The 17,232-nt window shown below is 40.5% G+C and overlaps 1 protein-coding gene and 3 long non-coding RNA genes across 5 annotated transcripts; 1 reads left to right on the top strand and 3 right to left on the bottom strand.

Moving 5' to 3' along the window:
• Nucleotides 1-288: 288 nt before the first annotated feature.
• On the bottom strand, nucleotides 289-1,085 carry LOC118437936. Its single transcript, XR_004836491.1, has 2 exons — nucleotides 949-1,085; nucleotides 289-879 (listed from the first exon to the last, which is right to left on the bottom strand). It is a non-coding gene; the product is annotated as an uncharacterized LOC118437936 (long non-coding RNA).
• LOC110856754 (histone acetyltransferase p300) lies at nucleotides 794-14,926 on the top strand. 2 transcript variants are annotated; one of them, XM_035857494.1, is made up of 24 exons: nucleotides 794-2,281; nucleotides 2,811-3,052; nucleotides 3,170-3,340; nucleotides 3,438-3,992; nucleotides 4,258-4,567; nucleotides 5,123-5,543; nucleotides 5,654-6,531; nucleotides 6,747-6,923; nucleotides 6,999-7,102; nucleotides 7,183-7,368; nucleotides 7,460-7,617; nucleotides 7,694-7,774; nucleotides 7,866-8,000; nucleotides 8,096-8,353; nucleotides 8,445-8,829; nucleotides 8,906-9,094; nucleotides 9,174-9,392; nucleotides 9,927-10,147; nucleotides 10,214-10,478; nucleotides 10,597-10,884; nucleotides 10,956-11,039; nucleotides 11,184-11,616; nucleotides 11,701-12,072; nucleotides 12,178-14,926. In XM_035857494.1, the coding sequence occupies exons 1-24, from the start codon at nucleotides 2,197-2,199 to the stop codon at nucleotides 12,900-12,902; spliced, it is 6,942 nt and encodes a 2,313-aa protein (XP_035713387.1). In that variant the 5' UTR covers nucleotides 794-2,196; the 3' UTR covers nucleotides 12,903-14,926. The 2 variants fall into 2 exon arrangements, with proteins under 2 accessions (XP_035713387.1, XP_021960986.1); XM_022105294.2 differs by having other exon boundaries at nucleotides 9,927-10,135.
• Nucleotides 9,620-10,363, bottom strand: LOC118437935. Its single transcript, XR_004836490.1, has 2 exons — nucleotides 10,226-10,363; nucleotides 9,620-10,149 (listed from the first exon to the last, which is right to left on the bottom strand). It is a non-coding gene; the product is annotated as an uncharacterized LOC118437935 (long non-coding RNA).
• Nucleotides 14,927-15,613: 687 nt separating the features above from the next.
• LOC110856757 lies at nucleotides 15,614-17,229 on the bottom strand. The gene is made up of 4 exons (XR_002548600.2): nucleotides 17,083-17,229; nucleotides 16,556-16,635; nucleotides 16,401-16,484; nucleotides 15,614-15,907 (listed from the first exon to the last, which is right to left on the bottom strand). It is a non-coding gene; the product is annotated as an uncharacterized LOC110856757 (long non-coding RNA).
• Nucleotides 17,230-17,232: the final 3 nt, after the last annotated feature.

Raw genomic sequence — 17,232 nt, forward strand, 5'->3', positions numbered from 1 at the left:
ATAATACGTGGAAATTCGCACATGTCGTAAAATGTGGTGTCTGCCCACTGTATGGGAACAACTTGTGTAAATAATGCATAAATAATTGAATGAACTCGCCGACCCGTTATTCTTATTATTAGCAAGTGAATAATAAATAAACAACAATACAGCACGTACACATCGACTTTCATGAAAGAAAACCAAGTCATAAAAACGGGGTCTCAGTCACTGTCATGTTTATGTTTTCTGTAATAAATAGAAACCAAAAGTGACACGACGGTGGTGGTCGTCGTGGTGAGATAAATATTATTATTATTATGCAATTCATTCTTCCTTTTATTTAACGGGCAAACTTTCTCTCCTACATTGCTAATAATATGCTAATTATTTATACATACACTACACGTGGTGGATAAGTAGCAAAATGTTGAGACATGTAAATTGTCATATTAAATTATGCACAAGATAATATTGACAAGAATGTCAAGAATGTCATTCATTTGATCGGACGAGATGAGATTCTTCGCCTCAACACGAGGAGCGAGGCTGAGGCTGAAGAATTTTTCTCAAAATGTAAAGTTTTTTCGTACACCTCCTCCTCCTTTCGTAACCTTCGTAATGATGGTGATGATGGATGTACTAAACTTTTAGTCGTCGCAGCAGTAACTGACACGTCTCCGCACGGAGAGGAGTCAGTTCGTCAGTCTTCCAGCCAGCGAGGAGGGAGGCCCCATCCAACCGGCGTTGTCGTTGTCGTCTTCGTCCTCCCTCCGGCTTCTTCATCCCCCCGGAAAACCGTCCCCCGTCGTCATCTTCTTCCTTCCCCCCTCCCTCCAGGTATTTCACTTTCCTCGCGCTTCTTGCTGCCTTCCGCCGCCGGGGGAGGAAGACGTCTCACTAAAAGTTACTTGATCTTACGTCTCTTGTGGTACGGAGGACCATGACATTGGTTTAGTTGGTGAATACCGAGTGTAGTCGTGCAGTAAGTGTGGACTTTTACAAAGGGACATGATTCTCGACCGCGGTGGGGTCCCAGTTCCCTCGGAGAAGGGAAGGTCATTGACCTCTGCCCCGCGAGAAGATTGAGGGGGCCCCTGTTCCCGGAGAATTTTGGGGATGAAGCCACCACACAATCTACGGAGGTTCCCTCAGGGGGCAAAGTTTCTCCTGGGGTGACGATCTCTCTCGTCACGACAGAATTTACACGATGCCCATGCCCCAAGCTGGGCATGCCTTGCGAGCTGAAGGGCGACGTGGCGCGGATAAGGTGGAGAAGGTGGAGGGAACCTGCCAACATGCCGATGCCATTGGCACGCACGCCGTGAGGGTGGCGTTTGCCGCGTTGTGATTGGGCTTCCCGTTCGGAGAAGCGAATAAGCAGGCGAGTTGCAACCAGGGGCCGATTCTGAACACCTGGCCAATCCCAACACTGGTTCCAAGCGAGGCTAAGAAAGAGTCTTTACATACGCCATTTTGGTTTTTTGGCCCGAAGTAGTCAGTCTAATTGTTGTGAGAATTTGCAAACGTTTTTTACAATATTTCTGGAAATTTTCGGGCCCGACGACCCTTACATTTTTGCCTAAAGTTGGTCTTAAGACGATAAGTGGGGCGAAAGTGGGCGCGGCTGTCCTCCCAGAAAGTTTTGTCTACATTTGTTTTCCCTTTCGTGGTTGTTTAAGTGGCAAATTCTTCTTTAACCAGAGAGTAAATAGCCTCTCTACCCCAACACTGTAGTAAATCCCAATCCGTATAAATGACACTGTAAAGAGAGTAAAACAAAAATAATAAAGTCCAAGTCATTTTATGAAGAGGGATGAAAAGTATAAAAAAAATTCTGGTACGACCTTATCCCACCAAGTTATCATGCCGATGAGGGGGAGGAGGAGCAGTAGGGAGGGAGAAAAATAATTTTCTTAAGTCGAGGTGTTCCTTAATAAAAAAAATAAGAGGGGAATAAGTTTTGGAAAAAGTATAGTTAACTTGTGAAAAATATAAGTGTTTTTTTAGTGGTTATCATCATTTTCTTATTTCCATTAGAGACCATGTGATCATGGTGCTAAATGGGAGATGAAAAACGTTTATGTTCTTCATACGTGGATAATTTCGACTTCGACCAAGTGTCCTGTAGCAGTTCGTCAGTTATTTATACTTGCAAAGTATTAAATAAATCGTCTTCACGGTGGGTGACGACAGGTCATGTGTTTTAAGTGAGAAATGGCTGATCCCATTGATGGGCCGCCTAACAAGCGGCCCAGGCTGAATGATACGTTAACGTCGCCAAATGATAACCCCGGCTCAGGTAAATAGATGATTCGCCCGCGGTGAAAGTTGTTTTCTGTGGAGAGAGTAAATTTTTTGGGTTAGATAAGCACATGTTTGGGGTCGGAAAATTGTGCAATGGACAATGTCACTTGAACCGGTGGCTTGATGTTGACAAGGTCAGCGTCAAGCGAGCCATGTGTGAAAAGGACAAGTGAATATGAAGCGATTGTTTCGAGCAGTTTAGAAAAATTGTTGCTTTTTTATAGTTTTCCGACACCGGTGTGTCGGAGTTTGTTTGATTGATTGTAATTCAGGGGAAGATTTTTTGTAAAAACGTTAAAATGACGTAAATATTTACACGTGATGTTTTTATGAATTCAAATTTTCAAATATAGTAACAAGTTTCGATTTAAAGTTAGTTTTGTGTTTGCAGCACGTCTTTTTCAAGCTTTATTAAGATTCGTTTAGATTTATAATGATAAATGAGAGATTTTTATGGTTTTGAAACTTTATGCCAAATTTCGCCACGATGTTTCATCCTTTGTGTTTCTTTTCTATCTTTGCAGACGTGTTCCGGACTGATTTCGACTTAGAGAAGCATCTTCCCGATGAATTGGATTTACTTCCGAATTCATGGCCAAACTTGGATACAAACATTGCTTCAAATCAAGCACAGGCACCCCAAGCTCCGCAGCAACAAAATATTATGATGGGGTCGTCGCAGAATGTACAAAATCCCCCACAGGCAAAGTTCCCCATGCAAAATGGAGAATCTCAGCCTCATCCGCCACAACATCAACTTATTCGGGTAAGTCTTGCCGTGATGATGATAATCCTATTTTTCGACAAGTTGAGAGATTATTGTGGAGGATTTGTGAATAACAAGCGAGTGTGCTAAATATGCTAATCTTTTCTATTTTTTTAGGGGATGATGATTCCTGGTCCTGGTGGAGCTAAGAATGTAATCCTTAATAAGCAACCAGCTATGAATAACAACATGATAATGGGGAAGATGGTTCCCAACGGTCCATTAATGCAACGAGGTATTAGGGCTCAAACCAATAATCTATCGCCGAACATGGGCCAACGTCACCAGGTAAGTTTTTCCTGTTTCTTTTACGAGTTTCTTTCTTGTACTAATTATTGCTCATGTCATGAAAATAAGAACGATCCTCTTTTTTAATTCTGTCCAGGCTCCCAACATGAATATGTCCTACAACTTTAGTGGTGGGGGCCAACAGGGAGCAATACAACGAATGTTGCAGCCACAGCCGGGAATGAACCAAGCTCCACCAATGCAGCCTCCTCCAAGATATCCTGTAGACGACTTTATCCCTAACCCACCCCCAAACGTGGTCGTCTCATCTGCAATGCCCCCTGGTCAGCAACCTTCTCAGTTAAGTGGTGGTGGTGGTGTCCCTTCTGGTATCCCGTCAATGGCTACAAACACCATGGTCAACACGACCCCCAGCGCTTCAATGACTCCAAACACCGTCAATAATGGTATTCCTATGATGCAAACTGGGGTCAACGCTCAGAACCAAGTCGTTCCACAACAGCCTATCAACAATGTTTTGCAACTACCAGTCAATAATAATCAACAACAAACTCTTCAGCAATCTCAACCGGCAAATGCAGATCCGGAAAAGCGAAAACTCATCCAACAACAACTTGTCCTGCTCCTGCATGCACACAAGTGTCAGAGACGGGAAAGTCAGGCTGCAAATGGTGAAACGAGACCAAAAGATGTAAGATGAATGATTTATTATTATTGCTTGCTATCTTTCTCCCCTTCTCCCTGTTTAACTAAAGAACCACCATTGCATTATGACCGTGTGAAGAAAAAAATGATCTTGCATGCATAAAAGTTTAATTTATGAGCCTAAAATGCACACAATACTAAAAAATGACCCTCAGTCGTTCCGTGCAGAAGCAAAGTTCTTATCTTTATATATTATTCGTTTGTATTGTCAAAAAAATATGAACTTACTGACCAAGTTGTTAATTTTCCAGTGTGCCCTTCCGCATTGCCGGACCATGAAGAATGTGTTGACGCACATGACTCACTGCCAGGCCGGAAGAGCTTGCACGGTCACTCACTGTTCATCCTCTCGTCAAATCATATCGCATTGGAAACATTGTACGCGATCCGACTGTCCTGTCTGCCTTCCGCTCAAACAAGCTGACCGCAATCGAGTCAATCCAAGTCAGCCTAATCAAGTACCCCAAGTATCAGGAGCACCACAACCTCAAAATAATCCTGCAGCAACGGCTGCTTCGGCACTCCCATCCTCAGAAGTGCGCCGGGCTTATGATGCACTGGGTAAGAGCTTGTCAATGTTCTTCTTATTATTTTCGCTTAGTTGATAGTAAACCACACCCACCATCCTCCTCCTCCTCCTGCCTATCAGTTTACAGTGACAGGTAGTGGTACCCTTTTGGTCAAGCTACCTGTCTCCCTACGAAGTCCAGCTTCTCTCGCTCCTTGCAACATCGATCCTCTTCTTGCTCGGCTGCCTTGCACGAGGCAAGCAGAAGCAGAAACCTCTACCTTCCGCCTCCCGCTAATACTTGGATTTAAAATGATGGGGTGTGATGGTACCATATCTGACTGGGTGAAATGACTATGTAGAAAAATATACAACTACAAGTACTTGTTTACAAAGTACATACACACTTCTTATCCAAGTAGCACATAAACTATTCCTAGTTTAGACTTGAGTTACATATATTCGTTTTTATCATAATGTCTCAATCCTCATGTCTCTTGGAACATTTCCATCATCAACCATTTCATTCCTCACTTATCCGTCTTGTTATTTTAGTGGTTTTGATATTTGATACTGATGATTAGTTAATTTCTGTCTCGGGTTTGCAGGGATCCCATGTCCACCAATTGGAAGTACTAATGTTGGTACAGCCCAACCACTTAGACCACCGCTTCGCCCTCAAGTACCCCCACAGCAACAACAACAGCAACAGCAGCAGCAACAACAACAGCAGCAGCAGCAACAACAGCAACAGCAACAACCCCCTCAACCCACCCCCGTGGCACAGTCAGCACCCTCGCCAAGACTTCCATCTGCTTCGCCTCAACCCCCAAGCGTTGGGGACTCCAGTGCAAACTCTCCATCGTTGTTTCCCCTCGGGGGTAACCCAAATGCTGTATTGGGACTGGACGGACAAGGCGTCCATCCAGCCACGAGTACTTCTGGTATCACTGCGGCCCCTGTCCAAGGAACAAAGGAGTGGCACCAGTCCATTAATCCGGATCTCAGGAATCACCTGGTTCATAAACTGTAAGGACGACTCATTTTCTCACTTGCTTAGTTTTTGCATATTGTAGAAAGTATTACGAATTCAAAGGATTGCATTGTTTACAAATTTTGTCTGGCCATTATTTTTTTAGGGTACAAGCAATATTTCCATCTCCCGACCCGGCTGCTATGCTCGACAGGCGAATGTGCAATCTGGTCGCTTACGCTAAGAAGGTTGAGGGTGACATGTACGAAATGGCGAGCTCAAGATCCGAATACTATCACTTCTTGGCAGAGAAAATCTACAAGATCCAGAAAGAGTTGGAAGAAAAGAGACAAAGGCGCAAAGAACTGCAAGCCGCTCAGGCGAGCCAACCACAGCAGCCAAACGTAAGACCGACCATCCCACCAGGCGGTCAGGCAATGTCACGTCCTCCGAACGTCCCTCCACAATCGGCGGCGATTCGAAATTCAAACCCAAATAATATAAACCGATTGCCCATGCCTACGCTACCATCTTCTCTGCCCATTCCAACGTCTGGAAATAATAACACCCTCTCGCAACCGCAACCTTCACCCAATAGTAATTTGATGTCTACCAATAACGGCCCCTCATCTACGCCCTTTTCCATGTTTCCACACCAGCAAAATCAGTCGCATGGAGTGTCGCAGCAGCAGCAACAAGGATCCCTGACGAGTGGTGGTGGTAGTGGTGGAGGTTTCGACATGCTGAAACAATCACCCAGCCAGCCTTCAACTCCGCAACAATCTCAGCGACAAGTCAATAGTAGCTTAACAATGAACGGGGACTTTGATGCGATGATGTCTGTGCCACAACCTCCCAGCTCGGTAGCAGATAGTAGTCAACTTGACAATGATGTGAAACCAGACATTCGAAACCTTCCGATATCTTTGAAAGAGGAGAGGTCGGAAGGGAAGCACGAGTCTAACGGAGAGATTTATCCGGCTGAGAGGTCTGAGAATGATGACTCTTCTTCCATGTCTGTGGATCATCCAATAGCCGTGAAAAGTAAGTAGCCCTATATATTTTCTTTATCTATATTACTAGTTACAAGCAGCCCTGTAAACTCAGCTGAAGGGACACCTGCCTACTTGGGCAGCTTATTCGTGATTGGTTGTTGGAATACATTCCGAGATACCTCACCACGCATCTCGAAGCGTGGTGATGATGATGCGTGGCGACAAGTGATTATCTGATTTTCAACTTGTATTTCATTATTTCAGAAGAGATCAAGGAAGAGACGTGTAGTCCGGTGTCTACGACGAGCACGGCTGAATCAATGGACACATCAATTGCTAAGGCTGAACCCCCCTCGACCCCTGCAACGTCAACAAATCCACTCCCATCACCCGCTCCTGTACCTTCAGTCAATTCCTCATCCGATAAGAAGAAGAAGTGCCGTAAGTTATTTATGCAAATTAATATGCAAGCAGTGCAATTTGTATTCAATATTAATGATTTTATATTTGACGCAGTGTTTGATCAAGTCCAGTTGAAAGAAGCGCTTTTGCCAAGTTTAGAAAAGCTTAATCGACAAGACCCTGAATCCTTGCCTTTCAAACAGCCAGTTGACCCTCAGGTAAGTTGATAAGGAGATTAACATGTGCTAATTTGAAGAAGTAGAACTAATAATTATTATTATTACCTTGACATCTCTAGGCTTTGGGTATTCCTGACTATTTTGACATAATAAAAAAACCAATGGATCTCTCAACCATCAGAAGAAAGCTGGAGAGTGGAAAGTACACTGACCCCTGGGAATACGTGGACGACGTTTGGCTAATGTTTGACAATGCGTGGCTCTACAATCGTAAAACCTCAAGAGTATATCGCTACTGTACAAAAGTAAGGATTTTGTTTAAAAAACAATTAAATATTTATTCCAGAAAGATAAAATAGATTTGTATTAATATTTTCATTTTATTCAACTTAACAGTTAGCTGAAGTCTTTGAGGCTGAAATCGACCCAGTCATGCAGAGTTTGGGATATTGTTGTGGCCATAAATATACCTTCAATCCTCAGACCTTGTGCTGTTATGGGAAGCAATTGTGTACGATTCCAAGAGACGCTAAGTACTATTCGTATCAAAACAGGTAAGCAGGAACATTTATTTTTATTTTTATGGGCATTGGGAGTTAATAGTTTATTTCAACTCTTTATATTCTGTAGGTACACCTATTGCCAGAAGTGTTTCAGTGAGATTCCAGGCGACACAGTTAATCTGGGCGATGATCCGACAGCGGCGCAAGCGTAAGTGTTTGATAATTTTGATACACAAATATTGTATGAAATATTAGACTTAAGGAAGAGGTCTAATTTTTATATTATGTGTTATCATCAGTTCTATCAAGAAGGAGCAGTTTGTTGAGATGAAGAACGACCATCTTGAGTTAGAGCCCTTTGTTGAATGTCAGGAGTGCGGTAGAAAATTACATCAAATATGCGTCTTGCATTTGGATTGTATATGGCCGCAAGGGTGAGTTGTTATTTGCTAACAATTAGAGTTTTCAAAAGCTAAGAAAATTTGGTTCTGTGAACTTATTGTAATTGTTTTGTGTGATGCGATTGCAGGTTTACTTGTGATAATTGTCTGAAAGCGAAAAATACGAAACGTAAAGATAACAAATTCACGGCCAAACGATTACCAACTACCAAATTAGGAACCTATATTGAAACAAGAGTGAACAACTTCTTGAAGAAAAAGGAAGCTGGAGCTGGCGAAGTTTGCATAAGAGTGGTCTCCTCGTCGGAAAAGATCGTCGAAGTGAAAGCTGGAATGAAGGGTCGCTTCGTAGAAATAGGAGAACTATGCGAAACGTTTCCCTACAAGTATGTCCTATCTCTCTATTTATAATTTTCAAAAGCATCTTTACACATTACTTGATCCTATAAAAATGCATGTGTTTTTTCTAAATTACAGAGCCAAGGCATTGTTCGCCTTTGAAGAGATTGATGGAACGGACGTGTGCTTCTTTGGAATGCATGTACAAGAATACGGCTCCGAATGTCCGACGCCCAACACGCGAAGAGTGTACATTGCTTATCTCGACTCGATTCACTTTTTTAGGCCTCGTCAATTCCGAACTGCGGTGTATCATGAAATATTACTAGGATATTTAGAATATGTCAAGCAATTGGGTTACACAATGGCTCATATTTGGGCATGTCCTCCATCCGAAGGCGATGACTACATATTCCATTGTCACCCTCCAGAACAGAAGATACCAAAGCCCAAGCGGTTACAAGAATGGTACAAAAAGATGTTGGACAAGGGAATTATTGAGAGGATTGTGTTGGACTATAAAGTAAGTTGCTCTCTCCAATATTCTGCTCTTGTTATTTTTGTTATGTATCTAATATATATTATTTAAATTTTCTCAGGACATTTTAAAACAAGCGATGGAGGATAACTTGGCCTCAGCAGCTGAACTACCTTACTTTGAGGGAGACTTTTGGCCCAACGTCTTAGAAGAATCAATCAAAGAGTTGGACCAAGAGGAAGAAGAAAAACGAAGACAGGCTGAAGCAGCCGAAGCCGCCGCCGCTGCAGCGGCCGCGACGAGTGTCAGCGTAAGTGTAAATGTCGCAATTTTTTATAATGATAATCATAGCCTCAATTATCACTAATCATTTCTTATTTTGATTTCAGGAGGAAGTTGAAGTTACTGCGGATGGCAAGAAGAAGGGACAGAAGAAGGCTAAAAAGTCAAACAAATCAAAAGCCAATCAGCGTAAGAACAACAAAAAGTCAAATGCACCTCAGACTGGGAACGATTTGTCCACCAAAATCTTTGCAACGATGGAAAAGCATAAGGAAGTATTCTTTGTCATACGACTTCATTCAGCTCAGTCTGCGGCTTCTCTTGGGGTAAGTCATTTACATTCTGATAAGCGTAAATGCAAATTGCACTATCTACATACTGTAAGTATAACACGCCTCTTACTGTCAGCGGGCTCCTTAATGTTAGTGACGCGTGGAATCCCACGAGAGAAAGACAAAGACAAGCACACGGCCAAGTAGAATTATCTTTCTTATTATCTTCCTAAAAGGGATTTTTAAGAATATTGAAATTTAAAATCAATTAACGCGTGGAATTCCACAAGAAAACAATTTTTATTTCTCTGAAAAGCAAGTACCCCAATTATATTCAAATTGATAATCTATTTCATTTACTTAAATTTTATCCTTGTAAATTGCACGTCTTTGCAACGAGTAGTTCACAATATAAGAGCTCAAAGTTAGTAACTATATTTTAATTCTAATAAATTTACGCCATTTAGTAAATCTCTCCATTTAATAATGTCACTCATGATCGTCAGAAATCGCCAGATCGGACATTTCTTATATTACCCTCAAGTAAAGTATTTAACTAATAATGTTAATTTCGTTTCGTTATTTTAGCCAATTCAAGATCCGGATCCATTTATCCAGTGTGACTTAATGGATGGTCGCGATGCCTTTTTAACCATGGCTCGTGATAAACATTACGAGTTCTCGTCTTTACGAAGAGCAAAGTATTCAAGCATGTCGATGTTGTACGAGCTTCACAACCAAGGACAAGACCGATTCGTGTATACTTGTAACAACTGCAAGAATCACGTGGAAACGAGGTACGCCGAAATGTCTGTTGAAAACGTTATATAATCACTTCTCCTGCATTAGCTGACTCGGTTTTTCGAATTTTCTAGATATCACTGTACCGTCTGTGACGATTTCGATCTCTGTGTTGGATGTTACCAGAAGGCTGGCCATCCTCACAAAATGGACAAACTTGGCTTGGACCTCGATGACGGTTCCAGTTCTTCTCCTGAAAACAAATCCAATCCACAAGAAGCCAGAAAGTTGTCCATTCAGCGATGTATCCAGAGTCTTGTTCATGCTTGTCAATGTCGAGATGCCAACTGTCGATTGCCATCGTGCCACAAAATGAAGCGAGTTGTTGCTCATGCCAAGGTAATTAAATCTTATACAAATTACTACACTATACTTACATATGCAATTATGTATTTGTGTGTATATGTTTGGGTAACAAAAATAATAAGCTTATTACATGACTCTCTTTCTCTTTTAGGTCTGTAAGCGAAAGACCAATGGAGGTTGTCCAATCTGCAAGCAGCTCATCGCACTCTGCTGCCTCCATGCGAAGCACTGTGTCGAGACCAAGTGCACCGTCCCCTTCTGCGCCAACATTAAGCACAAGTTGAAACAACAACAAGCTCATCAGCGACTCCAGCAAAATCAACTTTTGCGTCGCAGGATGCAAATGATGCAAATGATGGGAGGAGGAGGGTCAGCAGCACCTTCCACACCAACCCCTGCTGTAGCCGCACCTCCTCGGCCAGCTCCAACTGTACCTCAGGTACGACCTATTGTTATTCACGTTAATTAATTAAACATGTTTACTAATTATGCTGAATGAAAAAATTGTAGACGATGGGAAGCCCTATGACTCCTGGAATGCAATCAATGGGAGGAGGAAAGCCTGCGAGCGGAGCGCCTTTGGCAGCTTTACAAGTAAGTTAACAGAGTAATTGATGTCATACTCATAGTATAACTGAAATAAAATCCCGCTTATAATACATACATACTTATTACCTATCCTAATAACTTGATAAGTTATGGAATTATGCATAACAAACCATTGTTTATGTTTTTAAGGCGGCCAGACAAGTACAAGAAGAAGTAGCTCGACAGCACGCGCAAGCAATTGCCCCCACCGGAATTCCAGTCGTGCCTCCTACTCAGCCCAACCATCAAACGCCTCCTCATCAACAGCAACAGCACATGATGCCTTCTCCTGGAAACCAGGTTACAAACGTTGGGTTCCGAGGTCCTCAAAGACCGCCCAATGCGCCAGTCGGTCAACAACCACAAGTTCGGCACCCCGGTCTACCGGGAATAGACCAAATGCAAAACCGCTATCCGGGAATGTCTCCTGCCCGACCCATGAACAACTCTATGCAACCACAACAGGCCAATATGATGATGCAACAGCAACAACAGCAGCAGCAGCAACAACAACAACAGCAGCAGCAGCAAGGTCCACAGCAAAACTCGCCTCAACCTCCAAACCAAGCTCAACCTCAACAAGGTAAGCCAAATATAAATCTAGATTTAATAAATGAATGAAAATTTATGAACGAATGCAATTAATTTACTCATTGTCATTTTTTAGGTATGAGCATGGCCAATCAGCAAGTGAGACCAGTTGGACCACAGCAAGGAGGCCCAGTTAATCAAGGCGGTCAAGGTCAAGTGCTGTTACATCAACTTCTCCAAACTCTCCGATCTCCTGCCACGCCAGAGCAACAGCAACAAGTTTTACAAATACTCAAGTCAAACCCTCAACTAATGACTGCATTCATACGGCATCGTCAACAACAGCAACAACAGCAACAACAGCAGCAGCAGCAACAACAACAGCAACAGCAGCAGCAGCAACAACAACAGCAGAATGTGCAGCAAGGCCAAGCAGGTCAACCAATGATGTCCCCGGTGATGAATCAACAACAGCAACAGCCTCAACATAATTTAATTCAACACCCAGGTAAGTATGGTCTTATATGATTAATTTCAAAGTCAATTGGTTGACTTGGGTTATTTTGCATATCGTTTTTAAATACTAAATTCTCTTCTTTCCTTCTGTATAAAGGTGGTATGGGGACACAAAATGTTGCAATGGGTCATCAACATGGAATGCCACATCCTCAAATGCAACAACAACAGCATCCACAAATGATGGGTAATCCACAACAGCAGCAGCAACAACAACAACAACAACAGCAGCCTGCTTGGATGCGTCAACAACAGCAACAAATGTTGATGAGACAACAACAACAGCAGCAACAACAAGGTCCGCCGCAGCAATCGTTAGGAAACAATGGTGCTCAGCCCCAAGCTACTCAGCAGTTCCTCTACTCACAACCGAACCAACTTGGAGCTAATCAGATCGGTGGGAACCCGAACATGTCTCAGATGGCTGGTAATATGAATCCGACGATGCCGAATCAAATGGGGTCTCAACAGACTACTCTTCAGTCACAACTTCAATCTCAGATGTCACCAATGGCACAGATTGGGAATCCAAACGTTCAAATGGGAAACGCATCTCTGCAATCGCAACGATTTGGCGGAAGACCGGCGCCAGTCTCCTCTCCAATGGGTCCCCCCACCCCGGTTTCTGGGCCTAGCGCATCGCCTCGAGCAATGCCCACACCATCACCCAGACCGCACCCACCTACGTCGCAATCACCTCATCCTGTAGGTGGTGGGTCGGGGACGCCGCAATTGGACATCCTACATTCACCGCAGTTGGTACCGGACGACTCTGTTCTCACGCCGCAGGAACAGTTGTCCAAGTACGTGGATCAGTTGTGACACCCAGAGTGATGCTATAGAGTGTTACTGATCGAAGGCCAAAGACTTCCTTACAGATAACTTAACATAAGCATATAATTTAACTACTAGAAAATTATTGTGTGTACCTCACTAAGTTTCAGCCCAGTCTCATCATCTTGTTGTTGATGTTTGGGTCTGCTTGTTGCGGATTTTGTGATGTTTGAGTGGTTGTGTAGGGAGTTAGCTAAAAGAAATTAGTCATATAGTGTAGTGTATAATGAACTCACCACCTGAGCGGTCAGACGAAGAACCCTCGTGTGCGCCTTTGTGATCTCTGATGCAGTGGACAAAACTCAGTATTGTTGATAAAAAAAGAAGACGACATAAACCCGTTCAACACACTACTCTACCTATCTATACAAACATACATCTCGTCCTCCTCCTCCCCCTCTCATGATTCAAGAGGAGGAGGAGGCGGAGGGGAGACGACATTCCAGCCTCCAGACCGCCGTCAGTCGGTCGCCATCACAGCCAATACTTTATAAGCTGGGGGTAGGCTATACTTTTAATATGCACATTCATGTAATAAGCTAACCTATTCAAACATGTTGGTACACACATATTGCGATTATTACATAGGATTTTAAAATTTAGGAAATCAATTATCACACTCGAACTCATTGAAAAAAACAAAACGGCAAAAACTTTTTACTATCGATTATATAAGGAAAAAAGGCGTGTACGAACGAATATATAGCAGATCATGTGCAATATATATAAGCAAATTAAGTAATAATAGTAAATTTTTAATGATGATTATGGGATTATAATTAAAGTCTGAACTCTTCTACTACTACTACTACGATGATGAGATCATTATTATATTGTTATTATGATTATTTTGATTGTTATTTTTATCAATTATTATGCCGTATGCTACTACTACACATGGTCTGAGCATTATTATGAATTATTACGTTGTTTGTTAGTACCCCTGCCTGTCCTTTTTTAGACGAGTGTTTTATTTACCACTCTTTGTTATTTCTCGGACAAGATGAACTAATATGTCCGAATGATTCGAAGGTATTCTCTCTTTTTCTCTCTCTCTTGACACGCCTTCTGAAATAAATCAACTATTATTATTACAATTATTATGAATTATTAATTATAAATTTTTAGTCAACCTCATGGTGGTTGCTTGGCTAGTTGGTTGGTTTGTGGTGGTGGTAGGTTTTATTTTTTAGCCAGTCTCTCAACCAAACTACCCACTTTAAACTTTTTTTAATGTACAGCTACACCCACCCATCCATTAAATGCTACAGAACCCCAACCGTTTACTTACCTAACCTACCTATAATGTCCTTCTCAACGATGCCGTCGTGGCGTAGTTAGTACACAAGATGATGTTATTCTATTATAGCCTCTGATTAATTTTTCATTGTTATTTATCTTGTAAAATTAGTGCGAGTATGATGCGTAGTTGTTATTCTTACCATGTAATTAAGTCAGTTTCTCCTCCTCGTTCCTCGGTGCAGAGAGACTTGACTTGTCCTGAGACTTCCGTTATATGATTAATTATGCTATGCCCTCAACAAAACAACATGCCGACCCAGCGAGCAAAGCAAGCAAACACTAGTGAAATGAATTATTATTATGACTATACAACTAGTATATTATTATGATTATTATTTTGTTAATTATTGAATAATTAATTACTTACTTGTTATATTTATGGGTCTTGTATGTAAAAAAATGCTGCGTCGTTACCTCCACGGATCACAAGTGTGCAGGCTCGTCGCAGAGTATTTATTCAATAATAACGAGTTTGTTCTCATCAATTACATATTATTAGTATACTCCTTATTATTATTACGACACCAAACTACAGACTAAATAACTACTAACTAACTAACTAACTACTCCTGCACACTACCACCACTACATAATTACTACTGTATAGCCATAATACAGTCGTTTTATAATCATAATATCATTTGTGCATTATAATGTCCTGAAAAGTATTTATTTTACCAAGATAAGATATTAAATGATGTGGAATTGCATTTGAGTCATGAATGTGTTTAGAGCATTACTTTATTATGACGAGATCGGAGAGGGGAGGAAGGGAGCAAACGGGGACAAAATTTCTGAAAAGGAAGGATTTTTGCAACCCTGTCGCAAAACTGAGACTTCCTCTCCTGCCGGAAACCAAAACCAACCCCATAATAAATATTATTCGATAAGACACACCCACATGATAAGTACGGCGACATTATGTAGATAGATAAACCTCCCACCCACGAGCAATAAGGGAACCAATCTCATTATGACCCCCTTCCCCCCAAAATACACACAAAATAAAGCTGTCGGAAGAAAGTATTCATCAATTATTATTATTGCTCGTCTGATTATGAAGAAGAGAAAAAAGCCTATGTCACTCATTTAATGGATAAAAAAATCTATATTTAAGGCCAGCGACGCGATATATATATGAACTATATTGTACTATATTTAGTACCGATCGTCGTTAATTGATAAAAAAACTAACTACTTCTAACCTAAGTTATTGACAAAATATTGCGGAAAAAAACGAGGACAAGTTACTATACATTTAATCATCAATCCTTTTGTACGGAGGAGAGAAGAACGAGTCGATTAATTATATAAATAATGTTATACATAGATATTAACTATTTGTGTTAAAAGTAATGTGAATCCATCAACATAATAAACGTGTGCTGGAGCCGATATAAAGTATAAGAAGGATCATGTTTTATTTCAATCTTGTGCTCCTACAATTTACACATTTATCAATTTACAATAAAAATGATATTTTATTGAACAATGTAAAAATCTGGGTGGTGGTTATGATGCATTTATTTATTTAAATATTTAGTAAGTAAGTATATAAATATTGTTCTGCATGTAGAGTTGGCGTACGATTCAGTTCTTCTGCTGGCATTTTTTGTAGTTGATGGCGTGGGGGGGGGGGGATTGTAATTAGCTGGGAAAACCGTACCCGGCACGATCAACGACTACCTTGGCTGTAAAATAGAAAAGCATAAGAGTAAAAATTTATAGAAATAGTAAATTATTTTTTATTAAGGTTTCATTTGCACTTTATCATTCAAGTTTAGGGTAAATTTTTTGTTTAAAATGGAGAAAGAAATGTTCATGTCATAAATTTTCATGGGCAAATTGTCCCGAATTATGCACAATTATTATTTAGTTAAACTATTCTTGTGTAAATATGTTCTTGCTCAATGGTTTTAATAATTTTTGAAAACTCTTGTTCAGTAATTGTAATCTGCAATTCCAGAATTTATGAGATTTTATCAAATAGTGAAACCCTGTTTCACCATAATTGTGCATGTAGACATATTAATTGTCTCACTAATTTCAACAAGAAATCTTCGTCTCACTCGAGATTTTTGCTCATCGTTTACAAAAAACTTGTTTCATAAAAAATTTACATGGTTCTTCTCACTATTTTAAATTGCATCTTTTTTGTCATAAATATGAATTTGTATTAATTACCTGTTCGGAAGAGCACGACCAGCATAACAAATGCCGCAACGTGACTCTTAATTCTGTTACTTATCGATTGTTCATCTTCACCATCTAAAAAAGATTTTATTTTAACTTCATTCAGAAGCGTGAAATTTCTAATTACAAAAATAATTTGACATCACCTCCACCGGCATCACTTGGACGGAACATGGTAAAATTATGAGGAATCGTACGTAAGAAACTTTACTTTCCAATTAGAAATCTGCAAATGAAGAATTAACATATTAACATATTTATTAACATTTTTTATTGTATGACGTTAACGTCGATTTTATTTTTTTCCTCATTTTCTCCTTAAAACTGGTTTTAATTAAACCCCAAAGGATATAATGCGTATTGAAAATTTAAGTTTTTTATACATTACCACAATCTTTATATATTTTTACTGCGATAAATCTCGTTCCATTATAAGAAAAAATACAGATTGAGTATACATAAAATATCGGAAAGTTATGTAATGGCAGCAAATCTACGCAATCTATAAATCCAAAAAATATAAAATTTCAGATTTTTTCTTTAAAAAATTCCTAAAACTAACTATTGCGTCTTAGCAAAAAAACCGGAATTGTACCGGAAGTCGGACTTAAGAAGATGTCCTATCCCAAGATATGAAAATGATTATGCAAATTTTATCGTACTAAATACTCACTTATTAAAATCAGTTAATCGTTCCAACACTAAAGTCAATCATCACATGGACACTTTGGCTTTATTAAACTTTTACAAAAAGCGTGTGTAACAGCGTAAGTGAAATACGGGTAAAAAATGATCATCTTCAACTGCTTAATAACTGCTTATT

The sequence above is a fragment of the Folsomia candida genome, unplaced genomic scaffold (genome assembly GCF_002217175.1).
Source record: "Folsomia candida strain VU population unplaced genomic scaffold, ASM221717v1 Fcan01_Sc017, whole genome shotgun sequence".
NCBI classification, from domain to species: domain Eukaryota; kingdom Metazoa; phylum Arthropoda; class Collembola; order Entomobryomorpha; family Isotomidae; genus Folsomia; species Folsomia candida.

Excerpts from the sequence above, each read along its gene's own strand:
- LOC110856754 (XM_035857494.1), top strand. The coding sequence starts at position 2,197 with ATGGCTGATCCCATTGATGGGCCGCCTAACAAGCGGCCCAGGCTGAAT. Across the intron at positions 3,341-3,437 it reads ACATGGGCCAACGTCACCAG|GCTCCCAACATGAATATGTC; the intron begins GTAAGTTTTTCC and ends AATTCTGTCCAG. Across the intron at positions 7,369-7,459 it reads TATATCGCTACTGTACAAAA|TTAGCTGAAGTCTTTGAGGC; the intron begins GTAAGGATTTTG and ends TCAACTTAACAG.